The 22,349-nt window shown below is 42.7% G+C and overlaps 3 protein-coding genes across 5 annotated transcripts; 1 reads left to right on the top strand and 2 right to left on the bottom strand.

Annotated features, from left to right (window-relative positions):
• Positions 1–477: 477 nt before the first annotated feature.
• Positions 478–7,759, bottom strand: nexn (nexilin (F actin binding protein)). 2 transcript variants are annotated; one of them, XM_085929068.1, is made up of 13 exons: positions 6,411–6,720; positions 6,123–6,320; positions 5,241–5,325; positions 5,014–5,162; positions 3,686–3,886; positions 3,438–3,608; positions 3,144–3,335; positions 2,851–3,042; positions 2,583–2,777; positions 2,269–2,490; positions 1,970–2,158; positions 1,509–1,866; positions 478–1,390 (listed from the first exon to the last, which is right to left on the bottom strand). In XM_085929068.1, exons 1-13 carry the CDS (start codon positions 6,687–6,689, stop codon positions 1,377–1,379), a joined length of 2,445 nt encoding a protein of 814 aa, XP_085785194.1. In that variant the 5' UTR covers positions 6,690–6,720; the 3' UTR covers positions 478–1,376. The 2 variants fall into 2 exon arrangements, with proteins under 2 accessions (XP_085785194.1, XP_085785195.1); XM_085929069.1 differs by lacking the exon at positions 478–1,390 and adding an exon at positions 7,667–7,759 and having other exon boundaries at positions 1,489–1,866; positions 6,411–6,725.
• A 1,998-nt stretch (positions 7,760–9,757) lies between these two features.
• Positions 9,758–15,656, top strand: tab3 (TGF-beta activated kinase 1 (MAP3K7) binding protein 3). 2 transcript variants are annotated; one of them, XM_085929075.1, is made up of 7 exons: positions 9,758–9,949; positions 10,520–10,704; positions 11,836–13,078; positions 13,235–13,395; positions 13,504–13,597; positions 14,281–14,364; positions 14,449–15,655. In XM_085929075.1, exons 2-7 carry the CDS (start codon positions 10,603–10,605, stop codon positions 14,589–14,591), a joined length of 1,827 nt encoding a protein of 608 aa, XP_085785201.1. In that variant the 5' UTR covers positions 9,758–9,949; positions 10,520–10,602; the 3' UTR covers positions 14,592–15,655. The 2 variants fall into 2 exon arrangements, with proteins under 2 accessions (XP_085785201.1, XP_085785202.1); XM_085929076.1 differs by lacking the exon at positions 9,758–9,949 and adding an exon at positions 10,048–10,268 and having other exon boundaries at positions 14,449–15,656.
• Positions 15,422–21,882, bottom strand: tmem47 (transmembrane protein 47). The gene is made up of 3 exons (XM_085929086.1): positions 21,528–21,882; positions 17,133–17,273; positions 15,422–17,011 (listed from the first exon to the last, which is right to left on the bottom strand). The coding sequence occupies exons 1-3, from the start codon at positions 21,751–21,753 to the stop codon at positions 16,833–16,835; spliced, it is 546 nt and encodes a 181-aa protein (XP_085785212.1). The 5' UTR covers positions 21,754–21,882; the 3' UTR covers positions 15,422–16,832.
• Positions 21,883–22,349: the final 467 nt, after the last annotated feature.

Below are 22,349 nucleotides of genomic sequence, written 5' to 3'. Positions count from 1 at the left end.
ATTAAATACTGTTTTACTTGTAAGCGAGAGCGAGCCTACTCCTTCCAGCTAAAGCGCGCCCACGCACGTTACCATGGTGATGATACAAATAAAACAGCAGGCATATCTTGTAAATAAAAATCAGTGTGGTCGCATTGATACACCTGCAAAAAAAAAAAAGAAGACATTAAGAAAATACCAATACGTGCTTTATGTAACACCCGCCAAAAACAGTTTTACTCAAGATATTTACTTAGATTCAAAGCCACACAGAATGCTTAACATATAAGGAACATTAAATGTATTAATGTTATTTAATTAATTAATTAATTTATTTAATATGAATTAATATTACTGTACTTTTTGTGTGCATCTTGAAAAATCTCATTCACAATCAATGACGCTGTATTTCTTATTTTAGGTGTGGATTCCCAGCGCTTGTCTAAAGGTAAAATGCACACAGGCCTTGTCCATCTAATAAAGGACACCAAGTGCAGCTATTATTCATCATTTTATTAAAACATTTTCTCCTAAAATGTATGACAAATAAGAACACAAGCCTATGCTTTCTTTGTCACACCATGAAATAGTTAACTACCGTTCAGCACAACTGCATATCAAATGTAACAAGATCAATACAGGTAAAAATAACTTAAAAGAACAAAAGGGCATTTCAGAGGATGATTACATAATCAAACAATCTTAATTAAAATGATGATGCTCAGTTTTTGTTTTTTTTACAATATGACAGAGCCATGTCAAGAGACTCACTACTGTATCATGTTATTTTAGGCGTTTGACCTTTTTTCACCTTTTATATGATTATATGTTACCTTTGGCACAATGGTGATCTAATTGCAGTGGAAAAATATTGTCATATTTATTTGATGCACCAAGATCAAGTTGAAGGGACAGCTGCTCTGTGTAAATGGTCGTGGCTTTTTTTTTTTTTGGCAGGGGCAGTATGGGAGTAGCTCTTCACTTTACATTTTGACATGGCTAAAAGCTCGAAAAATCGATTTATTATGATGTAAATTCAAGAAAGTTATACCGTGTCAGTGTCACTTCAGGTGAGCATTACAACAATTGCTGGTATGTTGAAAAACAAAAAAGTTACATCCACATGATTGAATAAATGATTTGAGATTATAGCAGAAGATTGATGTCAAATTGCAAACCTGTATGCGACTAAACAAAATCTTGTTATTGTTTTGGCACAGGTCACGCCCTTCATTATTAAGTTCACCTTTACAACCAAATGACAAGTAAACATTCTGCCTTTATGTATTTTCTGTGTATGCCTCCCTTAGGAATGCCGAGCATACTTCCACTTGCTTCCCTCTTGAGGGACAAATAAAAATTGACAACAGGGAAATTTCCCAGCAGTCGGAAGAACCTCAGTAGTCATAAGCTGTAAAAGAGAAACAGAGGCTCTGTTACCTGTGGCTCATTTACCGAAGAAGAGGAGCATGCAGTCCGCTTAGATGTTTCACGCAGGCATGCGATGGGTCACACCAGGGTGCTCTTACTTTCTATCGTGAGGATGCAGGTGCTCGCCGCCGTGCCTCGGCTGTTCACCGCCTTGCACATGTACTCGCCCTCGTCTTCGGGGAAGGTCTCGGGCAGGTAGAGGCAGTACGTTTCCCCTCTCTCGATGTACTGATAGTCTTCGCAGTCTTGGAGCATCTCGCCTTCAAACCACCAGGTCACCTCCGGCTTTGGCTCTCCGGTGATCTTGACGGTGAATCGGACGGGCTCCGAGTCCACCACAGACTGATTTTTAAGAGGTTTCTTGAACCAAGGGGCGCCCGACCTGGCTTGATCTTCGTCGTCCTCGTAGGAGCCGTTGACGATGCTTGCCTCGTCCTCGACGTCGTCGTCTTTTTTCTACAAGTGGATGAAAAACATAGGTGTCAAATACAAGACCCGGGGGGCCAGATACGGCCCGCCACATGGTGGCCCGCGAAGACTTCACTTCTTGCAAAGGTACCTTTTGGAGGGCAGCGTCGATCTCCTGTTGTTCAAACTGCATTCTCTGTAGTTTCTGCTCCTCTATCCTCCTTTTCTCCTCATCCTCTCTAGCTTTGGCCATTTGTTCAAACCTGGCTCGCATGTCCACCTTCTGTTTGAACGGAGACTCCTCACCTCTCGCCGAAGTCATTTGGCTTTCGTCATCCTCCTAAAAACAGCAAACGGGATAGTTGTCTCCATCTCTGTACAAGATTTTTGGAACTGAAATGACCTCACACAAACCTAATTTGGAGCGAGCGAAGGTATTTCAGATCATACCTCTTGGAAGCGTTCAGCTTCTCTCTCTTTAATTTCATCATCGACAGCCTTCCTCCGAGCTCTCTCCGTGTCAATCTTTTTCTGAATCTCCTCTTCAGTCAACTGCTTGATCTTCTCAAACTTGGATTTGAGGTTCTTGGCTTGGATGGAGCCCGTCCTCTTGAGCTTGGTCAACTCTTCGTACTCACTATTTACAATAATGGAGCTTTCATTCACTTCTTCCTGTGAGATAGAGAAATGATGTCTCTTGTTTGGACAAAAGTATTGGGACAGGGGGAAAAATATGTCTATTTCCAACTCTGATAGCGGCTAACCTCGCCCATCTCTTGCCGTAGCTGTTCAAACTCTTGCTTCTCTTTCTCCAGTTTCTGTTTGCGCTCGTCTGCCTTGCGTCTCCTTTCGGCTTCCTCCTTCTCCTTCAGCAGCTCCTCAAAGTTCATCTCCAGTTTCCCTGGGTGTAGCGCCTCCTGCGATTCCGTCCTCAGTAAATCACTCTCGTCATCCAGAACCTACACACATTAATAAAATAGAGAGACTGAGACGGACTCAAAACTGTCAGAGTCTTTGGTGGTGAGGACTTACCATGCTTTTGCGTGCCTCGGCAAAGAGCCTCTTCTCCTCTTCCAATCTCTTCTTGGCCTCCTCCTCCGCCTTCTTCTGCTCTTCCTCTCTTCTCTGGCGCTCCAGCTCCTCAAAACTGGCGCAGATCTTTCCAGGTTCGCTGCCCTCTAGGTTCAGTAAGGCCATCAGAGCCTCGTCGTCCTCATCGACAAGCTGTGTGACAACGCAAGTCTTTAGTCTACAACTGGTGGACAAAAGTATTGGGACATATTTTTTATTGATTACTATACAGTACTCTATCAATCAGTATTTACCATGCTCTTTCTGGCTTCGGCAAAAGCTCTTCTTTCCTCCTCCATTCGTTTCTTGGCTTCTTCCTCTGCCTTTTTGCGCTCCTCCTCGACTCGTTGCCTCTCAAGTTCTTCAAAGCTCAACCTCAGTTTTCCGGGTCGGAAGTCTTCCTTGTCGTCCGGGGATGTTGCTTGAGTCCCTTCCTCATCTTCATCCTGGAAAGGCGCAGGGTTACTAACTGGTCACAACCCACTTATGAGATCTTCACTTAGAGAAAGGCCAAAAGAAAGAAAGTGAATTCATTTGGAAACATTTACCAATCCCAGTCGGGCCTCCTCAAAAGCTTTCTTCTCTTGTTGGAGGCGACGCTTGGCTTCCTCCTCAGCTTGCTTTCTTCTCTGCTCCTGCCTTTCCTTCTCCAGTTCCTCAAACGTCATTTTCAACTTTCCTGGAGTCACCTGCACCTTCTCCGCGGTCTCCTCTTCCCCCTATCAGAAAAAAATGGAGGATTCAATGCTAGCTGTAAAAGTAAAGCTTGCGTATGAATTTGTTTTCACGTTCCGACCTCAGGGACAATGGAGCGTCGCTTGGCCTCCCTGAAAGAGCGTTTGTTTTCATCGTAGCGTTTCATCTTCTCTTCCTCCGCTGACTTCTTCAACTCCTCTTCTCGATTCTTCTCCATATCCTCAAAGTTCACTTTGATTCTGCCTGGAACACGCGATGACTTGGCGGGAACCACACGAACCAAGATGCTGTCATCTCCTTCCTGTAATTCCACATTTTTTTATTAATCCTCATCGTGATTTCATTTTTCAAAATGCAATGTTCTTGCCTGAGTTTTCACCAGGTCTCTTTCCTCCAAGACACCTGATTCAAATGATCACGATCCCTATCAGGCTTGTTCAAAGCTCGTTGATGAGCTGATCATTTGAATCAGTTGGAGGAAGGAGACATAAAGTAATCACGAGTTCGAGCCTTTGCACTTTGTCACAGCCGTCACATCACATGACTTCTACTCATATCATCATTTAGACCATAGGTATCAAACATAAGGTCTGGGGGCCAGATACGGCCCGTCACATCATTTTCTGCGGCCCGTGAAGACAACTCGTGGATCGACTTCATGTGTCAATACTAAAATTGCAAATTGTCCTCACTTTTAAAAACTACAGATTTCTATTCCTATTTTTATAATTATAAAATTTCTGTTCATCTTTTTGAACTATTTGAACAGTTTTTACTAGTCTCTAATTTCAAAGCTACTAAGTTATTCATTAGTTTCTTGTGTTGACACCCCTGATTTAGAGCCATTGAATAATTTAAATGATTAAATTATTTAAACCTACATTTTGCCAGAAATGTTTGTCAAGTCAGTTGCAAGGCTAAGAATGTCACTCTGTGACCGTTTGCGTTTGTGTCAGTACGAATGTCTGTCACAGATAACGTAGTCTAATTTTGGTGGCACATTGAGGAGGTCTACGCTCACCAGGAGGTGTGGGAAACATTTGCCAGTCATATGCTGTCTACACCTGGCACCTTGTTTCTCAATGACCAGGTCAACTCTAAGTAGGACAAACATGAGACAATAATAGGGCACCCTAAAATTGGATAGACAAAACAAAGCAATCTCAAGCCTTTCCTTGAACGTCCTAAAAATTCTTTTGGGTGCCTTTTGAAAAGAAAATGAAGAAAACAAACTATGTAGGTGATAATGAGAGGGAAAAAAAGGATAGCTATATTCAATGACTTGTAATCACCTGTCTGGCACCATTACATAACGTCTGCAGACACTCTGAAGGTATAAATACCCATAAATATTGAATTTGCTTTTACTGAAAATTCATTTGCTTATTATTGTAGCATGTTTTTAGTTTGAATCTTATTTGTACTTACTTCAGCTGCCTTCTTGGCCAATTCTCTTTTGATTTTGTCTTTTTCCAAGTTGTCTTGAGTTTCCCTCCTTCTTCTCTCACCTTCCATCTTCTTCCTCTCCCCCTCTTGCCTCTGCTTCTCCATTTCGGCAAACTTCCCCTTCACACTACCTGAGGATTCAACAACACAAACTCATATCTTTCACTTTCCACTTCTTTTGGTAGTGGAGTGGCTCACGGGCCGCTCACCTGTGATTTTGGGGACGTAGGATTTCTCCACTTTTGCCGGCTTCACCTCTTCCTCCTCATCGCTGGAAGCAAGAAGTTCTTTTATCTATAAAGTGTCAGTTGGAGAAGGAGTGAGTGTTTACACTTTAGACGGGATCATCTTCTTGATCGCTCGGGAGCCACCATGCTCTGCAAGAACAGAGGCCTAATCCCTGATAATAAGTGCGTCATGTGACCTGCAGGTGGGATTTTGATTGGACCGTTGCACGGAGAGCAGATGAGCATACTATGTGTGTGCAGTGAGGCCAGTTAGTGAAGGGCAGGGGGCTTGGACTTTAGTTCTGCTCGAGTATCACTAATAATCCGCTCTCATCCCAGTGTATTAATGTTTTTATTTTACCATTGTACTTCTCAGTTTGTCTCAACTAGACATCCTAATCTATGGGATTTTAATTTTGAGTCTAGAAAATTCTTATTCATCATGGTATGCACATCTGCCAGAATCTATTCATGCATTTGCAAGTCCGGCTCTAGCTAAGGGAATGTGAATGAGGATGATTTGGATTGTACTCAAGATAGTAATCCGAGCAATTCATCATGCACTCTGTGTGTGTTCAAAAATTATACCATAACGGGTGTCCCACAAGGCACAATACACTTCCCCTTTTTCTTTTTTGTTACATAGTATTCAGACCGACATGAGAAAACAGCAAGTGTATGGTGACTTTGAGGACAACATGTGCGATTATTGTCGGCAAACTAAAACTGAAACACATTACAATGTCAAGAGAAAGCATGTGTTATATTTTGCAGGGTCTCACGGAGAGTGGTTGGTGGGCCGTGCCTCATCCATCACACCATGCGGGGCACACTCGCAGGTTAGTGGTCTTAATCGGCTTTGACCTGCTGCTTCTTGCGGTTCCACTCCCTCTCCTTGATGTACTGCTCCTTCCTCTTCTGCTGCTCATTTCTGTTCCTCTGCCTGCTGCGCTCCTCTCTGGCCTTCTGCATAGCCTCAAACTTTCCCGTCACGTCATTCTTGTCTTTGTTCGTATTGGGCACATAGCTTCTCGCTACGGGTTTTTTGGATTGGAGCAGTCTCTGTCATTTAACAGTGAAAAGATGAGAAACTTGTGAAGCTAGTAAGTGATTGGTTAATGTAAACGGTGAGAACTTCTCCGGCCGCCTCACCTCTTTTTTGAGCATGACATCAGAAATATTCTTTTCTTCCGTTGCGTCAAGTGGCGCTTCCTCCTCAACAACCTTTGTGGTTTTCTTTCTTCTATTCTTATCGACACTAGTTTTATCTTTCGCCTTGTGTTCCACGCCGTTCACATGTGTCTCACCAGACTTTTTCTTCTGTGTATCAGGTGCCTCCTTTGTCTTCTCATCTGCATTGCTCACGTGTTCTTTTTTACTTGGGACATCTTCTGTTTTGACCACTGCTTCAACCTGAGCCACCTCAGCCATGTTTAAATCAAAGTGGCAAGTTGGTTTTAATTTGAGCTGCATAACAAAAGGACAAAAATGGTAAGGATTTCAAAATATAAGGTATTTCATTTTGTCGATAATAATATTTGTGTTTTTCATGACTTCACCACCTTTTTTAACAAAGTGCACTATTCCGCAGTATGTTGGGGAAGACTTCAATAGTACCGTGGTGCTGGCTGCTATTTATAGCACATTTTAGGAGTTAGGGGGGGGGACATGTGATCATGGCTATTTCTGATGAGCGATAGGCAGTTGCACAGAGTTCACAATGGCCTCCACGTCGCCCTGCAGGCCTTTGACAAAATGGCCAGACAAAGGGCCAAACAGCACCATGATCGAGGATGGTCAATCGGCCAACGCGAAAACTGTCACTGTTTAAAGGTGCCCTTAAATATTTTATGTGGTAGGATTCAACATAAGCAGAAATCCATTGTGACTGTAAAGTTAGGGCCTAAAATTTTAAAGCACTATTGTATATATATTCCCAGCTGTAGGACAGACTGATAAATACAAATAAAAAAAATTTAAATTATAATAACTTATTAGATAGGGTCATTCATATGGTTATCAATATCGTGAGGCCTATGGAATCCATTCATGAGCTATCCATATTACTCATTGACCTATAAAGGGTCAAATATTTTGATTTTGAATAGCATCCACTTGTGTGCTCTCAAACATGTATCATTTTGAATTGAGAAAATAAATTATGATAGCAGAACAACCCTACAAAAGCTGTAATGCAACACAAGTACAACAACAAGCTAAAATGTTTCCTACTGAGACTTGATTATGAATACTTGGGCTTTTAATTCAAATTTACACAACTTTTGAATTTCACTCTTCTCAGTAATAACACAAAACTAGCTGAATAACTTATTTACTGTAATTGCTGTAAAAATGGTCCTATATGTAGCTTGCAACACACCTAGAATAAGATCAAATAAGAAAATTACCTCTAGTGGGTGTTTTTCTTTTCAAGAAGAAAATTCAATAAATAATCCCCAGAACACGCTCGTGTGGAGCCAAAGGCGTCCAGTCCGGTGGTGCAAAGAGGAATGGTGGTCGCTGTTGGTGACGTGCGCTTTCCATAAAAAAGTTAGTGACTTTCTCGTGGACACGCATTCCACGCTCGGTCCTGCTTCAGCTGTTGCGCGCGCGTGCACGCAGAAAACTCTTGTCCGGATGGTCTGCACTCGCAGCTGCAAAAATACGTCGAGCCTAAAATACAAAATAGACAAACGTGCGTCCTCACGAGATTGCACGTTGTTCATATTAATATATTGGTCCACGGTTAAGAAGTTAAATACTGTAAATAACCACATTCATTAACATAGGAAATGAATGTATTCCTGACGTCACTGACACCACGCATCATTATCTTTAGCCACATAGACTTGATTATGTATTTTATAGATTTTATAGATTCCATATATGCTTAAGAAGCAGTGACATCCCTTCCAAGTGACCCCAGTAACTTGTGCAAATATATCCAAAGTCCTCATAAACTGATTTTTGAGGAATACTGAAATATTGCCTTAATTGCCCCAAAAGATGATTACAAATTGACTTCATTGTGGCTTGTTGTGTTTTGAATACACCATTGTGGAAAATTTGACCCTCAAGCGCCGCTATCTCCCACTTGACTTGCTCCAGCCAGGATTCCTCACTAATCAGTTGAGAGGAACACCAGCATGCCTGCCCTAATGTAAATATTGTTATTATTTTCTACTATATGGTGACAGAAGCAATACTGACCCAAAAATCATCAGTCAATCTTATGGATGTTTTTTTTTTTTTTTTTTAAATGTTGGCGGAGGCTGGAGGCCCCAGAGAAAACCAGTGACAACATGCAGCCACTACTGGAACGTCATAGCCCAGATTTGAACCATGAACCTCAGTGAGGTACATGAGCTAAACATTCCTATTGGTGTATTGTATAGTATAGAAAAATCACTGAGGCATAATTTATTGCGTTCGTTAAAATTTTGTGGTTTGGGGTAACCCCAAGCAGGTCAAAGCTCCAGCTAATGTGTACTTAGGGAAATCACAAAAGCGCAACAGTGAGAACATGAATTATATCCGTTAATGTAATTGTGTTATTTAAATTCAATGCACTGAATGACAGGCAGAAGGTTTTTTTCCCCCCCCCAACACCGCTTGAGGTTTTCCCTGGTGGATATGAAAGTTCACGCTTGGCTCAGTCTTCCACTGTTTAGAGTCGTGTGGGGCATTGGGGAGGCTGCGGCTTTAAATAGTAGCACAGCTGTGGAAACTGATCAACACTGGAAGGACAGTTAAACTGAGTCAGACTGGGATCTTCCTCTCAGCTGCTGGAGGACAACACCAACAGCATTTTTTTTTGGGGGGGGGGGGGGGGGTGCAGCCAATTTACACACATTTAGTTATTCTGGAGTTTACTGGAGGTTCTTATAGGGATGGACACACCACACGTGGTGCATGTCACAGTAAAAATGAGGAATCAAAAACTATAAAATGCAAAAAGGAATTGGTGGAAGGCTTGGCAATCACCAAGTAATAACAATATCCACCTTTTTAATGCTAATTGCATGTATTTAGTATGTTTGTAAACATATACAAATATGTTTGTTTTATCTGAACAGATTACACAATAGTTTTCTGCTTATTGTGTTTTTCAACCACTTAAACATTTTGGAACTTTTTTTGATTTGAGGTGACAAACCACCAGAGATAAGAAACAAAGGATTTTTTGGAATATAAATATTTCTCTGGTAGGTGAAAAAAATGTATTTATCCGGCTCCGCTCAATTGAAGCTGTACAGTTCAGCCGCTCAACAGGTATCGCCTAAACTCGCAGAAAAACTTTTATTACCAAGCACAATCACACATAGTAACTTGGGATGTTTGAGAATTGAATGTTACGACATGAAATTTGCTTTACTTGTTCCCATCACTTCCAATTTAGCACTTTGAACATGCAACTACTGCGCTTAGCAAATGTCACGCATGCGCACATTTGACAGCGAGTATTTTTGAATAACTTCCTGGTCCGGGAAAATGAACTATCGCGAGAGGATAGTGTCTTCGCGTGCAATGCAGTCCAGTGGCACTGGTACGGGCCTAGTGGAATGTGAAACTACAAGTTGTATTGCATCCTCTAATTTTTGACAACACCAGAGGCACTCTTTTCAAGACATCACAATTGCTCTCGAAACTCATGCCATGTTTTGACATATTAGAGAACCTCTCTAAAAATGGTAAGTTTCACGATGTAGTCACTAGCTAGCGCTGGCTACTATTAGCTTGTAGCATAGCCAGTTTATCAACAAGCTGATCGTTTGACAGCTGAGCAACACTCCGAGCGAGTGGTAGCATTCGGGGCGTTAGCACGAAACCAAGGCAAGAAGTGGGCAAAGCTCATTCGCCATGCTTTGACTGCTGAGGAAAAACGATGCATTTGACGTTTTCGATTGTTGCAAGAAGATAATTACTTGCGTGGGGATGTTGTATCGCACTTTTATTTCTACTGATCACTAGCTAGTTAGCAAGCCGTGGCATGTGTCTTGGTGCAACAGAGTAAGTGAAACGATAAACAAGCTGATTTTAAGTACAATTTATGACAATTGTGTGATCATGTGACTAGATCAACCACTCCTTTTCGAGAGTCAAATAATTTAAGACCTGCTTTTTGGCTTTCTAAGTTGTCTGATCTGCACAGTCTCAGCTGACTCACTGACTCTGGCCCAAGATTTGACAGGCATTTCGTTTTAATATGATGTCTGCGCGCACTCCCAGTGACAGCGTTTGTCTTTTGTTCCCCTTTTTAGCCTCCTTAGGGGATGAGAGGACATTGGCCAGTTGAGTGTCTGCGGCTGTGGGATCCGTGGCTTGGCGGGTGTTTTGGGTGAGGATGGCGCAGGGGGGCTCTCAGCTTGATTATCACATCCTGCAGGACCTCAAGCAGCGCTTCCCCGAGATCCCAGAAAGAGTGGTGTCGCAATGCCTTCTGCAGGTACATTCCTACAGCTTGCACAAGTGAACGAGCCATGTATCCCTGCCCGTTTTTCTTGTGGCTTTTTTTTTTGGCACCACATCAAGTTTTCCCTCAACATTGATCGTTCTAATTTGTCATCTTTCCATAATTCCGAACGCCATGGCCTCATTGAACATTTCATTAGTTTCGCCTGCACAATTTCAAGCTTATTTTGGTGGAGGGACTATTTTTCTCCCATGTGCATTTCAAGTGACACATATCAGATACGCCTGTGTTTGCATTTGCAAAAGACATAAAAACACCGTGCATGTGCTGAGGCACAAATTGCATGGAAATAAATCCACTAGTGTAAACATCGGGTCATGACAACACGGAAGTAATGCTATGCTTACACTATGGTCGTGTCTCGGCAGACTTGGCACGTTCTGACTGCGTGGATCCCTTGCATGTTTTACGTTCTAATCAAGGACTGACTCGTTTTTCATGCTCCATCAAGGCATTGTGCAAATGAAACAAAGAAACAAAGCAGCTTTGGAACATGTTAAGGGACACCTTTATACTAAGTTGCCTTTTGTTAAGATGGCAATGCTATTTTTTCATTGACACTATCAGAGAAAGACTTGCATTACGTATATTATCATTTGCACGAACAGCTACGTAGAACTCTAATGCATCACACTGAGGGGTGTTTCTTAAATAACTGGTTTACACTTCTGAGTTTGCTTTATCTCAAAGATAAAAGACCTCATTAGATTTTTCAGGTATACCTAAGTTAGTGGCCAGTGAGTGTGCACTATTTTTTTCGGTGATTGTGCCATATGGTAATAATAGGTGGCATTACAAGGATGTTGTTCTATTGTTAATAGGAAGCAGTTACCATTAGTCATTTCTTATTTTACAAACAGGATCATCTGCACTCTCTTGAAGAAATACAAGGGTGGAGTTACTATTGGAATTAGTATCAACTATTGGCCATGCAGTAAATATTCCAATACCTATGCGTTGCACATCACCCTCTAATATTAGTTATTAGTATTAGTTTGGTGATGCATTTGTTGGGTTATTACCGTAATGGGAGGAAAATGTTTCATAAGTAAGTGTGGCGCAGATTCTCACACGTTATGGTTGAAATTGTGCTGTCTGTTTTAGAACAACAACAACATTGATCTCTGCTGCCACCTGCTGGCCCAGGAGAGTAATCGATACCTCTACGGAGAATTCCACCACAGTCCGGAGGAGGGGCGCCTGGGTCGAAATAACATGCTGCACATAAGCCTGGGCTACCCCCCGGGCTCGGAAGCAAGCAAAACAAATGGCGGAGCCGCCGGAGCCGGGCGCTCTCTTGTTCACAGCACGAGTGACAGTCACATTGACCCCCAGAGACCCAGTTATCCCGAGCCGATGTCGGCACCCGCCACGATGGCCCCTTCCCCGAGTTACAATCCTTTTTTCATCAACGACCACAGCCGTTCAGCCAGCACTCCCACTCCTCCACCGACAATTCAGGGTATGTCTCCCACCTTCTCCCCGGTCTCACGGTATACTATGAACCCTATCACAGTCACGCTTTCGCAAAGTATACCCAATGCCCCGCAGGCTTTACAGATAACCTCTGGGCACTATGCTAATAGCAGCAATACCGCTCTTTATATTCGACCCTCACCCTCCCAGAGCCCGCAGCCGTCGCCGTGGTCCTCCTCGGGCACGTCTGTTTATCACCAGTCTCCGTATAGCACCCCCACTTATAGCTCGCCGTACGGCTCCCCTCAGCATCAGCCCCAACCCCAGCCGACATCCCAGCACCAGCAATATGTCTTCCACCCCATTACCTCGCCAACTCTTCCCAGCATGCCCTACCATCACCAGCCACAACCTCAGCCGCAGACTCCCGTTTACAGACCCTATCACTCGAAAAGCTCCCTTAAGAACCAGATCGAGATTACTCTGGAGGGCCCACGGCCTCGCAGCAACTCCCCCGTGCACAACCCCCACCCCCAGGGCGCACTTTATATGGCCACCAGTACATCACCCGGCTCCCCTTCGAGGGGCGTGTCAATGACCGTACCTGCGGCGGCATCACCTTTCCACCCCGGGATATATCTGCCGCATCACGGCCCCGTAAGGCCCCGTCCCAGCTCCTCACCTCAGCCGGGCCAGTCGGCCTACACCTTCAAGATTAAAGTCTCCCCCGGGGGGCAGGCCCAGCGACCGCCCGGCTCGCCTCCCGTGGCCGAGGCGGAATCTTTGCTCAACATCGTGGACCTCGGGGCCAGCAGCGGCGCCCCGCCACCCATCCTCCCCATCTCTGCTCTACCGGGGAACATAGCTTGTCAGTTGCAACAGATGCCACGACGTTCCAGCTCAGGCTCGGATGACTATGCCTACACTCAAGGTATGGGACTTGCAGGTATTAGTTAGCTCAGCTGTATAAATGACGAAGCAATAAAACTAGATGATTGAATAGATGGTGTCAGATGCTTTAGCGCATTTTTTTTTTTTCTGTCCCTCTCCTCCAATATCGCTTTCTCACCAAACTGTTTACCTCCAGCTCTCTTGCTCCACCAACGAGCCAGGATGGAACGCCTTCTGAAGGAGCTACTGCTCGAGAGGCAAAAACTGGAGCAGCTCAAGTCGGACGTCAACAACATGGAATACGACGCTCTACAGAGACGCTTCATACGAGTCAGCTCGACCAGCTTAATCCCCCGAGTGAGTGGCTTGCCAACCATGTTCTTTTGTCTTCCGTGATATGGAGACTGAATGTTTCAGTATCATTTATTTCTCTTTGTGCTCCCGTCTTTGCATTATCTGCCGCAGCCCGAGGAGATGACTCGATTGCGAAGTCTTAACAGACAGCTTCAGATTGATATCGACTGCACCCTGAAGGAGACAGATTTGCTGCAGTCCAGAGGTACGCGCTCACGTGCTCAGCCGCACAATTAATACGTGCAACAACACAAGCCGTAACCCCTGAACAACTGATTCATTTGAAAGCGTCGACGTTTTAAACAGCCAAGCCCAGAAGCGGACAATTGTGTCCTAAGTGATGGATGAAGCTTCATCCTCAAACAGTTGGCAGCGTACTAAAGTGTTTCGATCATCCGTAAACGGAATTAGTCTAGTCCACGGGTGATTGCTTACCGGGTCAGTGACCGGCGTGTGGCGGCTGTGCGTCGCCACTCCCTCCGTACTCTCCTAACCACAGGATGTTAGAAATAACAGATGTTCTGTGTGAGGAGCAGCCCACCTAAATTTGATTAATGACTTTCCTTCATTTACTTCCTAGTATTAATTCTCTCGCAGGGAGTCATTTTTTTTATTTCCACATCATTTATTCATATTATTTCCCCTTCTGTCCAATTGAAACGACCTTCACTGATATGTTGGAGAGCAAAATATGATGCTGCTAACTTGGGGCCTGATACATATCTTCAAAAAACAAAACCTGTATTGGCCCCCGAGGTAAAAAGTTGCTTGTACCTAATCTCGATAGACGTCTCTATTTAAAATACCCTAAACTTGTGTCAACATGTCACATGACACGTAATGTTTGCGTATAATAAAGAACGCATACAAACTTTTCTCGCGCCTCAGGGAAGTTCGATCCACAAGCGATGAACAACTTCTATGACAACATTCAGCCTGGCCCAGTGGTGCCACCCAAACCAGGAAAGAAAGGTGAGCGAGGTCCAGTGCATTCAATATCTATATAATATTTATATTTTAAAATAGACAAACAGTACTTGACTGATGTGTCCAAAGGGGACCACTGCCCCAAGCCAGTGCCGGGGCCACAGAGGGACGAGGACTTTGAAGGTGCCCAATGGAGCTGTGACAGCTGCACGTTCCTCAACCACCCTGCTCTCAACCGCTGCGAACAGTGCGAGATGCCGCGTTACACCTGAGCTTAAGACCGTGCTCCGTTCACATCACATCCCCTGCCAAGTCCTTTGGTCCACCCCTCTAAAATCTGCAGGGTTTTTATTTTTTTTGCGCCTGGCCAGAGGATTCCACCTCAATCATAAAATATTTAAGACCCTTTTACCTGCTGAGGAAGAGCCATCATACCTCCCCACCCACTCGTCCTGCTTTTATCTGCTACTCCTGTGCACTTTGATTTTAAAAACTGTTTTTCGGGGGAGGTGGCAATTCCGATGGCTAATAACAACAACAAAAAAAAGGACGTACAAACTCAGACTGTGGCAGTGGCTGTTCTGAAAGGTCAAAGCAAATTAGGAGTGACATGAGGTTGTGGTTTACCTGCAAACATTCCACACGGAAAGAGGGACTGCCCTGTTTACACAACCGGATCCATTCCCAAACTCAGAACGCTCTTAAATCCAGGAATCGGCTCGATTTCTCTCTCGATGACAATGGAATAACAGAAGCAATGTTATAAAAGGTCTGACTCATGCAAATGTAGACTTTACACTGTATTTAGCTCTGTGTTAGAGCTGGGGGGAAAAAAAAGAACACTAAAGTACATGCATTCAAGTATATTCCCGGTACTTTTATGCATATTGTGTCGCCTTGTATACGTGGTAAAGAAAAGATGTCGATTTCCTGTGCAAATGCCTCAACTTGCTGTACTTAATAAAAGGAGCGGATGCTATGTGACTTGACTTGGGAAAACAACAAGGAACTTACTCAAACCAAATTATGTTTATGTTGCACAAGCTCAAGTCATAAATGTCACACCGGCAAAAAATGTTTTATTTTTATTTTCGCACCGGGAAATAATGATGACGTATCCAGCACTGACAATAGGTTGCTTTCCATGTGGATCAACAAGAATATAATAAATGGACAAAAGGAAGAAAGCAGACATTTGTATCATGTTGTGTATATTGGAAATTAACCTTGTATGATTGAAATCTAATTTTAATTTTATTTATTATCTGCAGTCCCATCAAACAACATGTAACTGTCTGCTTATGTTAAAGCAACATTTTCATTATGTTTGTCAACTTCAACATGATCATTAATCCTCATGGAAAGCCTCCCATTGTAAGAACAGTTTTCCAGTTTATTGCTCATTTACATAATGGTCATGCACAGAACGGAGCATTGCTCAAAGCATCTCATATACAGTAGCAGTGCATCATAGATCAACAGCTATACACAGTACACTAACTACAATGATCCCCTTTGACCAACAGCACAGGCAACATCACATGAGAAGGTGCGGAATTGGAAAATCCTGCACACATGATCATCTTCCTTCCCACCGGTTCAGATTTTAATGTTCAAATACACCAAGTAAGGATATGCTGCCGAACGGTTTAGTGAGAAGACCAAAAGGAATGTCGCCTTTCCTTGGGAGTGCCGTGTTTTGACTAAGGCTCCCCTTTTATTTGTCACGTCCTCAGGATGTCATCTCAATAGGACATTTTCCTTCCTGGAGCCATTACTTCCCTGATTAGGGAATTGAGTTGATTTTCTGCTGGTATTTTTCCCCATCTTGGCTCGGATTGGTTGATTCAGTCCACACATTCATCTTCACATGGGGTCAATGGATCCATCTGTTCTGCACAGATTGCATGCCGAATTCTTATTGACGTTCAAGGGGAAGGAAACACACACTATGTAGACAAAAAAATAGCCACTCACACTTCTTACTCAGTTTGGATTTGGTGCTTCAGTTTGAATTAAGGAAGGACCTTTTCACAAACAAGGTAGATAGAATCACACGATGTAGTGTACCTGAGTGATGCTATCTACCTTATGCCAGATTGTGGATTCCTTTCCCCCACCAGCTTTTTATTCAAAATCACAAAGACGGAATGTGTGAGTACATATTCTTTGTAATTAATACGATTTTCATTCGTCTGACTACAGGACTCCAGACTGCCAAACTAAAAAAAATAATTACATATGTGTGTGTATATGTATGTATATATACATATCTATTATTTTTTTTTTTTCAAGAATAAAAATTAAATCAATTTATTGGACACACACCTGCGAGCAAATGCAAAAATGCACTGTCTTAAATTTTAGAGGCAAAACGCCATCATCGTCATTTAGGGTCAGTCTGGAGCCCTAGGCTGTGTTTCAAATATTTTGTTTTTGCTGTTATTCAGCCCCATAGTCATGCTGTGTGATGAAAAGTTCAAGTCGGCATGGTGTTCCTCTTCTTCCGTGTTCTAATAGTAGTCTTCATAGTTTCTGGAATTGAGGCAATAGAGTATGGCCCCTCCGAAGGAAAAGATGGTGGATCCCCAGCCTAGGCCGTAGCCCCAGTTGAACTCGTGGTACACCCTCAGAGTGACCGCCTCGATGAACTTGATGGGGAACAAGACAAGGCTGCATGTCTGGAGGACCACTGCAAAGGTAAGTGGGAAAGCGCCATTATTTACATGACAACACACAGTGTCATATCATTTATGACTTTATGTCGTGCTTCATTTTCCACTTTTTTCCTACATTTCATATGGTTTGAGTACCTGCAGAGAAGAGCATGATGGCCACGGGCTTATAGCAGCGACTCCTGGAATTGCAGCACAGGGCCACGAGAGCCACGAGGAGGGAGAGCAGAGTGAGTGCAGCTCCTCCCAACAGCAAGGCCAACGTGGCGATCTGCCAGTCTGCACAGGGACATGAGAGAAACGGGTTGGATCCAGGAAGGTGGGGCACACAGAGATCACATCAAATGAGTATCACACTAAAGTGAAAGGACTCCTCTTATTCTAACCACAGTTTTGATCAAACTATTTGTGCTTGTAATGGGCGGCAAAAAAACCCAAAACAAAGCGTATCTTTGCCATGACTCGGATAATGAGTATCCATCCCAGTTGACAGATGCCAGCTCAGCAGCATTCTCAGCATTTCTTTCAGGGAGGGGAAGATAACCTGACATTTCACTCTCAACTTCCTGTCCTTCCTAAATGGGAAACAATCTCGGCGGACATGAGGTCGCCCGTTAATATTCTGCCTGTCAAAAGTACGAGCAAAAGCCAGGACAGATCCTGTTGGACACACTCGACACACAAAGTTGTGTCCATTTAATTCTCCAAGTAGTGCAATATCCCTGTTGGCTGGGTTCTGTGTGAAAAGCAAAGATGGCTTGCTGCCAGGCAAGGACTTATGACTGAAGAGCGAGGACCAAATTTTGAGTGTTGTCACTGAAGCCTTCACTTGATACTTGTTTGTCAAAAAAAAATAGTTTGAGATGAGGAGACAACCTTTGCCAGGGGATGAATAATCAATGATTTGCCCTGAAAAACTCTCACGTGCTTGTTTGTGTGTCACTTTAGTAAAAGAAAAACATCCTCAAATGACTTGAAATAAAACCACACAGTAGTAGCGTTAAGTAGTATTTCTAATGCTGTGGCCTTTTTATAGTGTGTTGGTCATGTTATAGAAGCAAAGTGTCCACTAGATGCTGCTTTACAGGTCTAATTATCCATGGCTTGTTAACTGTTGAGATGTAGAGGAACTTTCCGATAACAGCTTTGGCCTGCACTGCAGAAACAGAAGAGATCCGTGTAAACAGGTGCAGGAAGCCCAAAGTGTCTTGCAAGATATGAACCTCACGAAACATTTGATAGCAACTTTCATTGTTTGCTATGGAAGTCAGGGAGTTGTTCCAAAGAATATATCTGTTCTTCTCAGGCAGAAAATGATTAAAAAAAAAAAAACTCCACCAGCAAATTGATGGAACGTAAGCTGCTTAAAGTATAGTTCCCACTCTTGTCGGAGGGGAACCGGGGGCCAAGCAGCTGAAATATAAACAAACACTAACTACTTCTGACCAAATATGGTTCAGGATTTGATGTTTATAATGGGCCTTGTCACCACAGGATGTTCAGAGTAAGCCCACAAAAAGCAGAGCAATCTTTCCCTCTGGTTTACAATAACATGAGGTCCCACTACAGATGGAGAAGCCCTATCACTGTAAAGGTCTAAGTGGCTCGACCCTGAGGCGTTATGACCCTCTGAATTATATGAACAGAGTTTAGGAACTGTTGTAAATTATTTATTGCAGAGGTTTTTTTTTTTTTTTTAGCAAGAAGTGCTGTCTTGCTATTTATAGTTTAGTTGTCTGTTCTATTCCATTTAAAAGCATCCTTGGCTTTCTTGAAAGGTGCAATAGAAAGTTATTGAAACTCTATTCTTATACTCGGAAGCTGTTTGGTTTTGGAGTATTTTTACTGAAAATGTTGATGACATTATGGTACAAAATAAAACATCCATCCATGAATTTATAAAATGAAACTACAACCATCACTTTTTATAGGCGAACAAAGCGGGATTAACGAGAATTTCACCTTTAATAATTGCCAGCGAAAACTAAGCTGATTGTAAATTATTTGCCATCTAGTGAGTGAATTTGAGGCTAAGCAAAAAATAAAAGTAATAAATTGTATGAAAAAAATCATAAAAACAACAAACACAGCAGTAAATTGTCAATCTTCCAATTCTTGCCAGTTGTCCCAATACTTTTTGCTCATCTCAAGCATCCTCTTCTCTTGGGTCAGTTTGGTGCCTAGAGCTCAATCATGTCTTCAAACTGCAACGTCAAGCGAAAGCCTTATCAGTGTGCAGGATGCTCTCATTTCAGATTTGGAACGGAACCACACAGCAAGAGCTCGAGCGCTTAAAGGCTTGACAAGCGGGAAAGTGCCAAAGCATTAATCTATAGCTGGTCTGATGACAGATGGAAAAGAAGATACTCCACTCAAGAGCCAATCAGAGCATTAACTTATAGGCAAAAAGTCCTCTTGGGCGCCAATTTAGTGTTTTTCTTACATAAAAAAGGCGAAGATGCGTGTCATTGAAGAGCCTCAAGTCTGACTGACACACACACACATGCAAACACCACGCAGTAAACAGGAAGTTGTTCAATTAACCAAAGCAGCACACACCGAACCCTTATCCCTTCTAGATAGCAGCGATAATGCAATCTCCCAAAAACAGAAGCAAAACAATTACACGCTGGACCTGCTCACACATCATATCCACATTCATTCGCTCATGTCACACCCACTTGATATCTTCACACACACAGTATTCGCTTACATGACATCACACATTCCTCCTTGTGGCTAAAGCAGGCGTGGGCAAACTTTAGATTAAGTACTGAAGATTTTTATATATATATATATATATATATAATATATAAAATAATCCGGTGGAGGTCCGGCAGCCAGAGGAAATGGCCGGTTGACTTTGTTGTTGGTATGCGGAGGCTCCATGTCTTTATATGGCACCATGGAGCACTTGTCTGCACCGGAGAAGAGAAAGGTGGCGGCCTGCCTGACCCACAGTTAGTCAACTCTTCAACAGGAAGACAACAGTTTGTCAGGGGAACAAAGACATTGTTCATGGCTCGCCTCGAAAGTCCAAACATAAGCAAAAACAATTGAAAGGAATTCCAGATACGTTTAAACACAGTACAAGCTCCAAGGTCAAACACAATAAGTTAGAATTGAATTAGAATTTTAATTATCTCATGATCAGTTATTATTATTATTTAATTATCAGTCGGTTTATTTTCCTATCCAAGCTAACTTGAGTACACCCTGGACTGAACCATTCACACTCACCTTTTACACCTGCAGAAAATCTGAATTCTAAACTAATATAAAATTTTGAAATGTGGGGGTAGCAAACATGTTAAGAACATGCAAATTTCATGCAGGAAGGTCCGACCCAAGATTCCAACACGGAACTATCAGGTAGATTTTATAACAAAGGAAAAAGCACGACATTCTTCTTTGTTCTTAATTTCAATATATTTAATTATATTTCAATATATTTAAAGACAAATAAGCCAAGATTTGCGTCTAAATAAGGTATTATATTTACGTAGGTGTATTAGCATATTTTCCCCATTATTAAGCAATTATTTTTGTTTACTTTATATTACTTAGTGATAAAAACAAGAACTAAACAACAGGTATGATTGATGGTCATTGTTTCCATTGTAAAGGCAGAAGTTTCCAAATGTGTAAAATCAGAAGGTTTGGGCAAGCAGTAGTTAAAAATAACTCCAAATGAAAATTCAATGATCAAAATATAAGGTGATTCATTTGATCATCAATTGGTTGTCGATGAATCAATTAATTTTGACACCTCTAGTTCTAAACAGCACAGCCTGCTTTAAATAAGAAGTTTATTTTACAGCTCCATCCTGTAAATGATATAGATAGCCACACTATAGACCTGATCAAACCTGACAAATAGCATTACTATAACATGCTGTGCCATCCCTTCACGCATTGAATTTCAAGTGACAGCTCCATATCGTGCTTTCCTTAACAGTGGGGAAATGGACATTTCTAGAGTGCTGCACTTGTTTCCCAGGTTACTAATCTCCAGGCATCTGGATCTCTGGGGGGGGGGGGGGGTATCCTCAGACTCGGCGTTGCCCTCGCTTGTGGGCCAGTGAGGAGACGCACAAAAGGTTCATTTTGCGACTAACAATAGGCCAAATGAAACCCCAGCTGGAGCGCTCCTCGGCACTGATCAATTCCCACATCATTTCCAAGACAAATATTTAAAGAAAAGCTTAGCCCACATTTAAATAGAAAGGTGTCCCACTCTCACCAGACTTTGATTTCACTCTAAAAAAAAAAAAAAAAAAGTTTATTTCCCACGTGAACAGTCTATTGTTCACTCTTCTCTTTCATCTTTCATGTGCAAACAATTTAAATTAACTGGAAAATTATTTCAAGTCTCTCGTGGCCGATCTTCCCTAATTGTCACCCCCTCCCCCAAAAAAACCATCTGCACATTTTCCAATTTCTTTGTTATCCCCCTTGCATCATTTAAATATGAATAAGATTTCACTTTCTTTAAAAACAACCACACCCAAGTGTTTTTAATGTTCTTCTCACCCGTGGCCAGTGTGCTATTGCAGGACCACTCTGCCGAGCTGACGGGCTTCCAACAGGAGTCCCAGAGGGATAGGTAGTACTGGTCGTCCGCCGTGACCCATGCCGGGCTCAACACAGCACCCACGTCCAGGCACAAGGCGAGGAAGACGCAAAGCAGCCCCACCAACTTCAGGGGCGTCAACACCGACACGCGCACCTCCTCTGTCCCGCTCACGGATGAAGACATGCTTAAAGGTGTCTTTGGATCATTCAAAAAAGAGCACGAGGGTGCTCGCCGTGTTCACTTGGAGCACATAAACGAGTTTGTCTTACGCCCTCTTAACAGTTTGATGAGAAGATGCTCAACTCCAGAGGACTCCCGTGCAGCTTCTGCTCCTGACTGAGGAGAATGAAAGCGCTGAAATAACATGCGCGGTGTCCCCCCGCTAGGTCCTAGTGCCCACCTCACATAGGCTATAAAAAGTCTGCACACCCCTGTATAAGGGCTTATGGATAGATAAATAATTCCAAAGCCCTTTCCACCATTAAAGTCCCATAATATAGTAGCTATTTCAGCGTTGTGAAATATTAATGCTGACTTGTTTATCACCCAAGACATTAAAATTCATGAAGAAATAATGATGTGATTTTGATTGATAGCCCCGTCGATTGTACAACAGCCTCTCACAGCAGCACAGGCCTATTTGATCTGCTATTAATTTATTTTGAGGAAGATTGGAAATTGAGTTATAAAAGAAAATCTGTCATTGCGTAACTAAACCACACATAGACAGGATGCTATCATATATTTGATTACATTTGTTTGTGGTTGGTCCAAATTGT

This window comes from Syngnathus leptorhynchus, chromosome 13, assembly GCF_054491065.1.
Source record: "Syngnathus leptorhynchus isolate UIUO chromosome 13, UIUO_Slep, whole genome shotgun sequence".
NCBI lineage: Eukaryota > Metazoa > Chordata > Actinopteri > Syngnathiformes > Syngnathidae > Syngnathus > Syngnathus leptorhynchus.
This window is presented reverse-complemented; position numbering and strand designations above follow the sequence as displayed.

Coding starts and splice junctions, on each gene's coding strand:
- nexn (XM_085929069.1), bottom strand. CDS start 6,689: ATGGCTGAGGTGGCTCAGGTTGAAGCAGTGGTCAAAACAGAAGATGTC. Junction 3,043..3,143: donor CCGAAGCCAGAAAGAGCATG/GTAAATACTGAT, acceptor GTTGTCACACAG/CTTGTCGATGAGGACGACGA. Junction 1,867..1,969: donor TCGACGCTGCCCTCCAAAAG/GTACCTTTGCAA, acceptor ATCCACTTGTAG/AAAAAAGACGACGACGTCGA.
- tmem47 (XM_085929086.1), bottom strand. CDS start 21,753: ATGTCTTCATCCGTGAGCGGGACAGAGGAGGTGCGCGTGTCGGTGTTG. Junction 17,274..21,527: donor CAATAGCACACTGGCCACGG/GTGAGAAGAACA, acceptor GTCCCTGTGCAG/ACTGGCAGATCGCCACGTTG. Junction 17,012..17,132: donor CATCATGCTCTTCTCTGCAG/GTACTCAAACCA, acceptor TTACCTTTGCAG/TGGTCCTCCAGACATGCAGC.
- tab3 (XM_085929076.1), top strand. CDS start 10,603: ATGGCGCAGGGGGGCTCTCAGCTTGATTATCACATCCTGCAGGACCTC. Junction 10,705..11,835: donor TGTCGCAATGCCTTCTGCAG/GTACATTCCTAC, acceptor TGTCTGTTTTAG/AACAACAACAACATTGATCT. Junction 14,365..14,448: donor ACCCAAACCAGGAAAGAAAG/GTGAGCGAGGTC, acceptor ATGTGTCCAAAG/GGGACCACTGCCCCAAGCCA.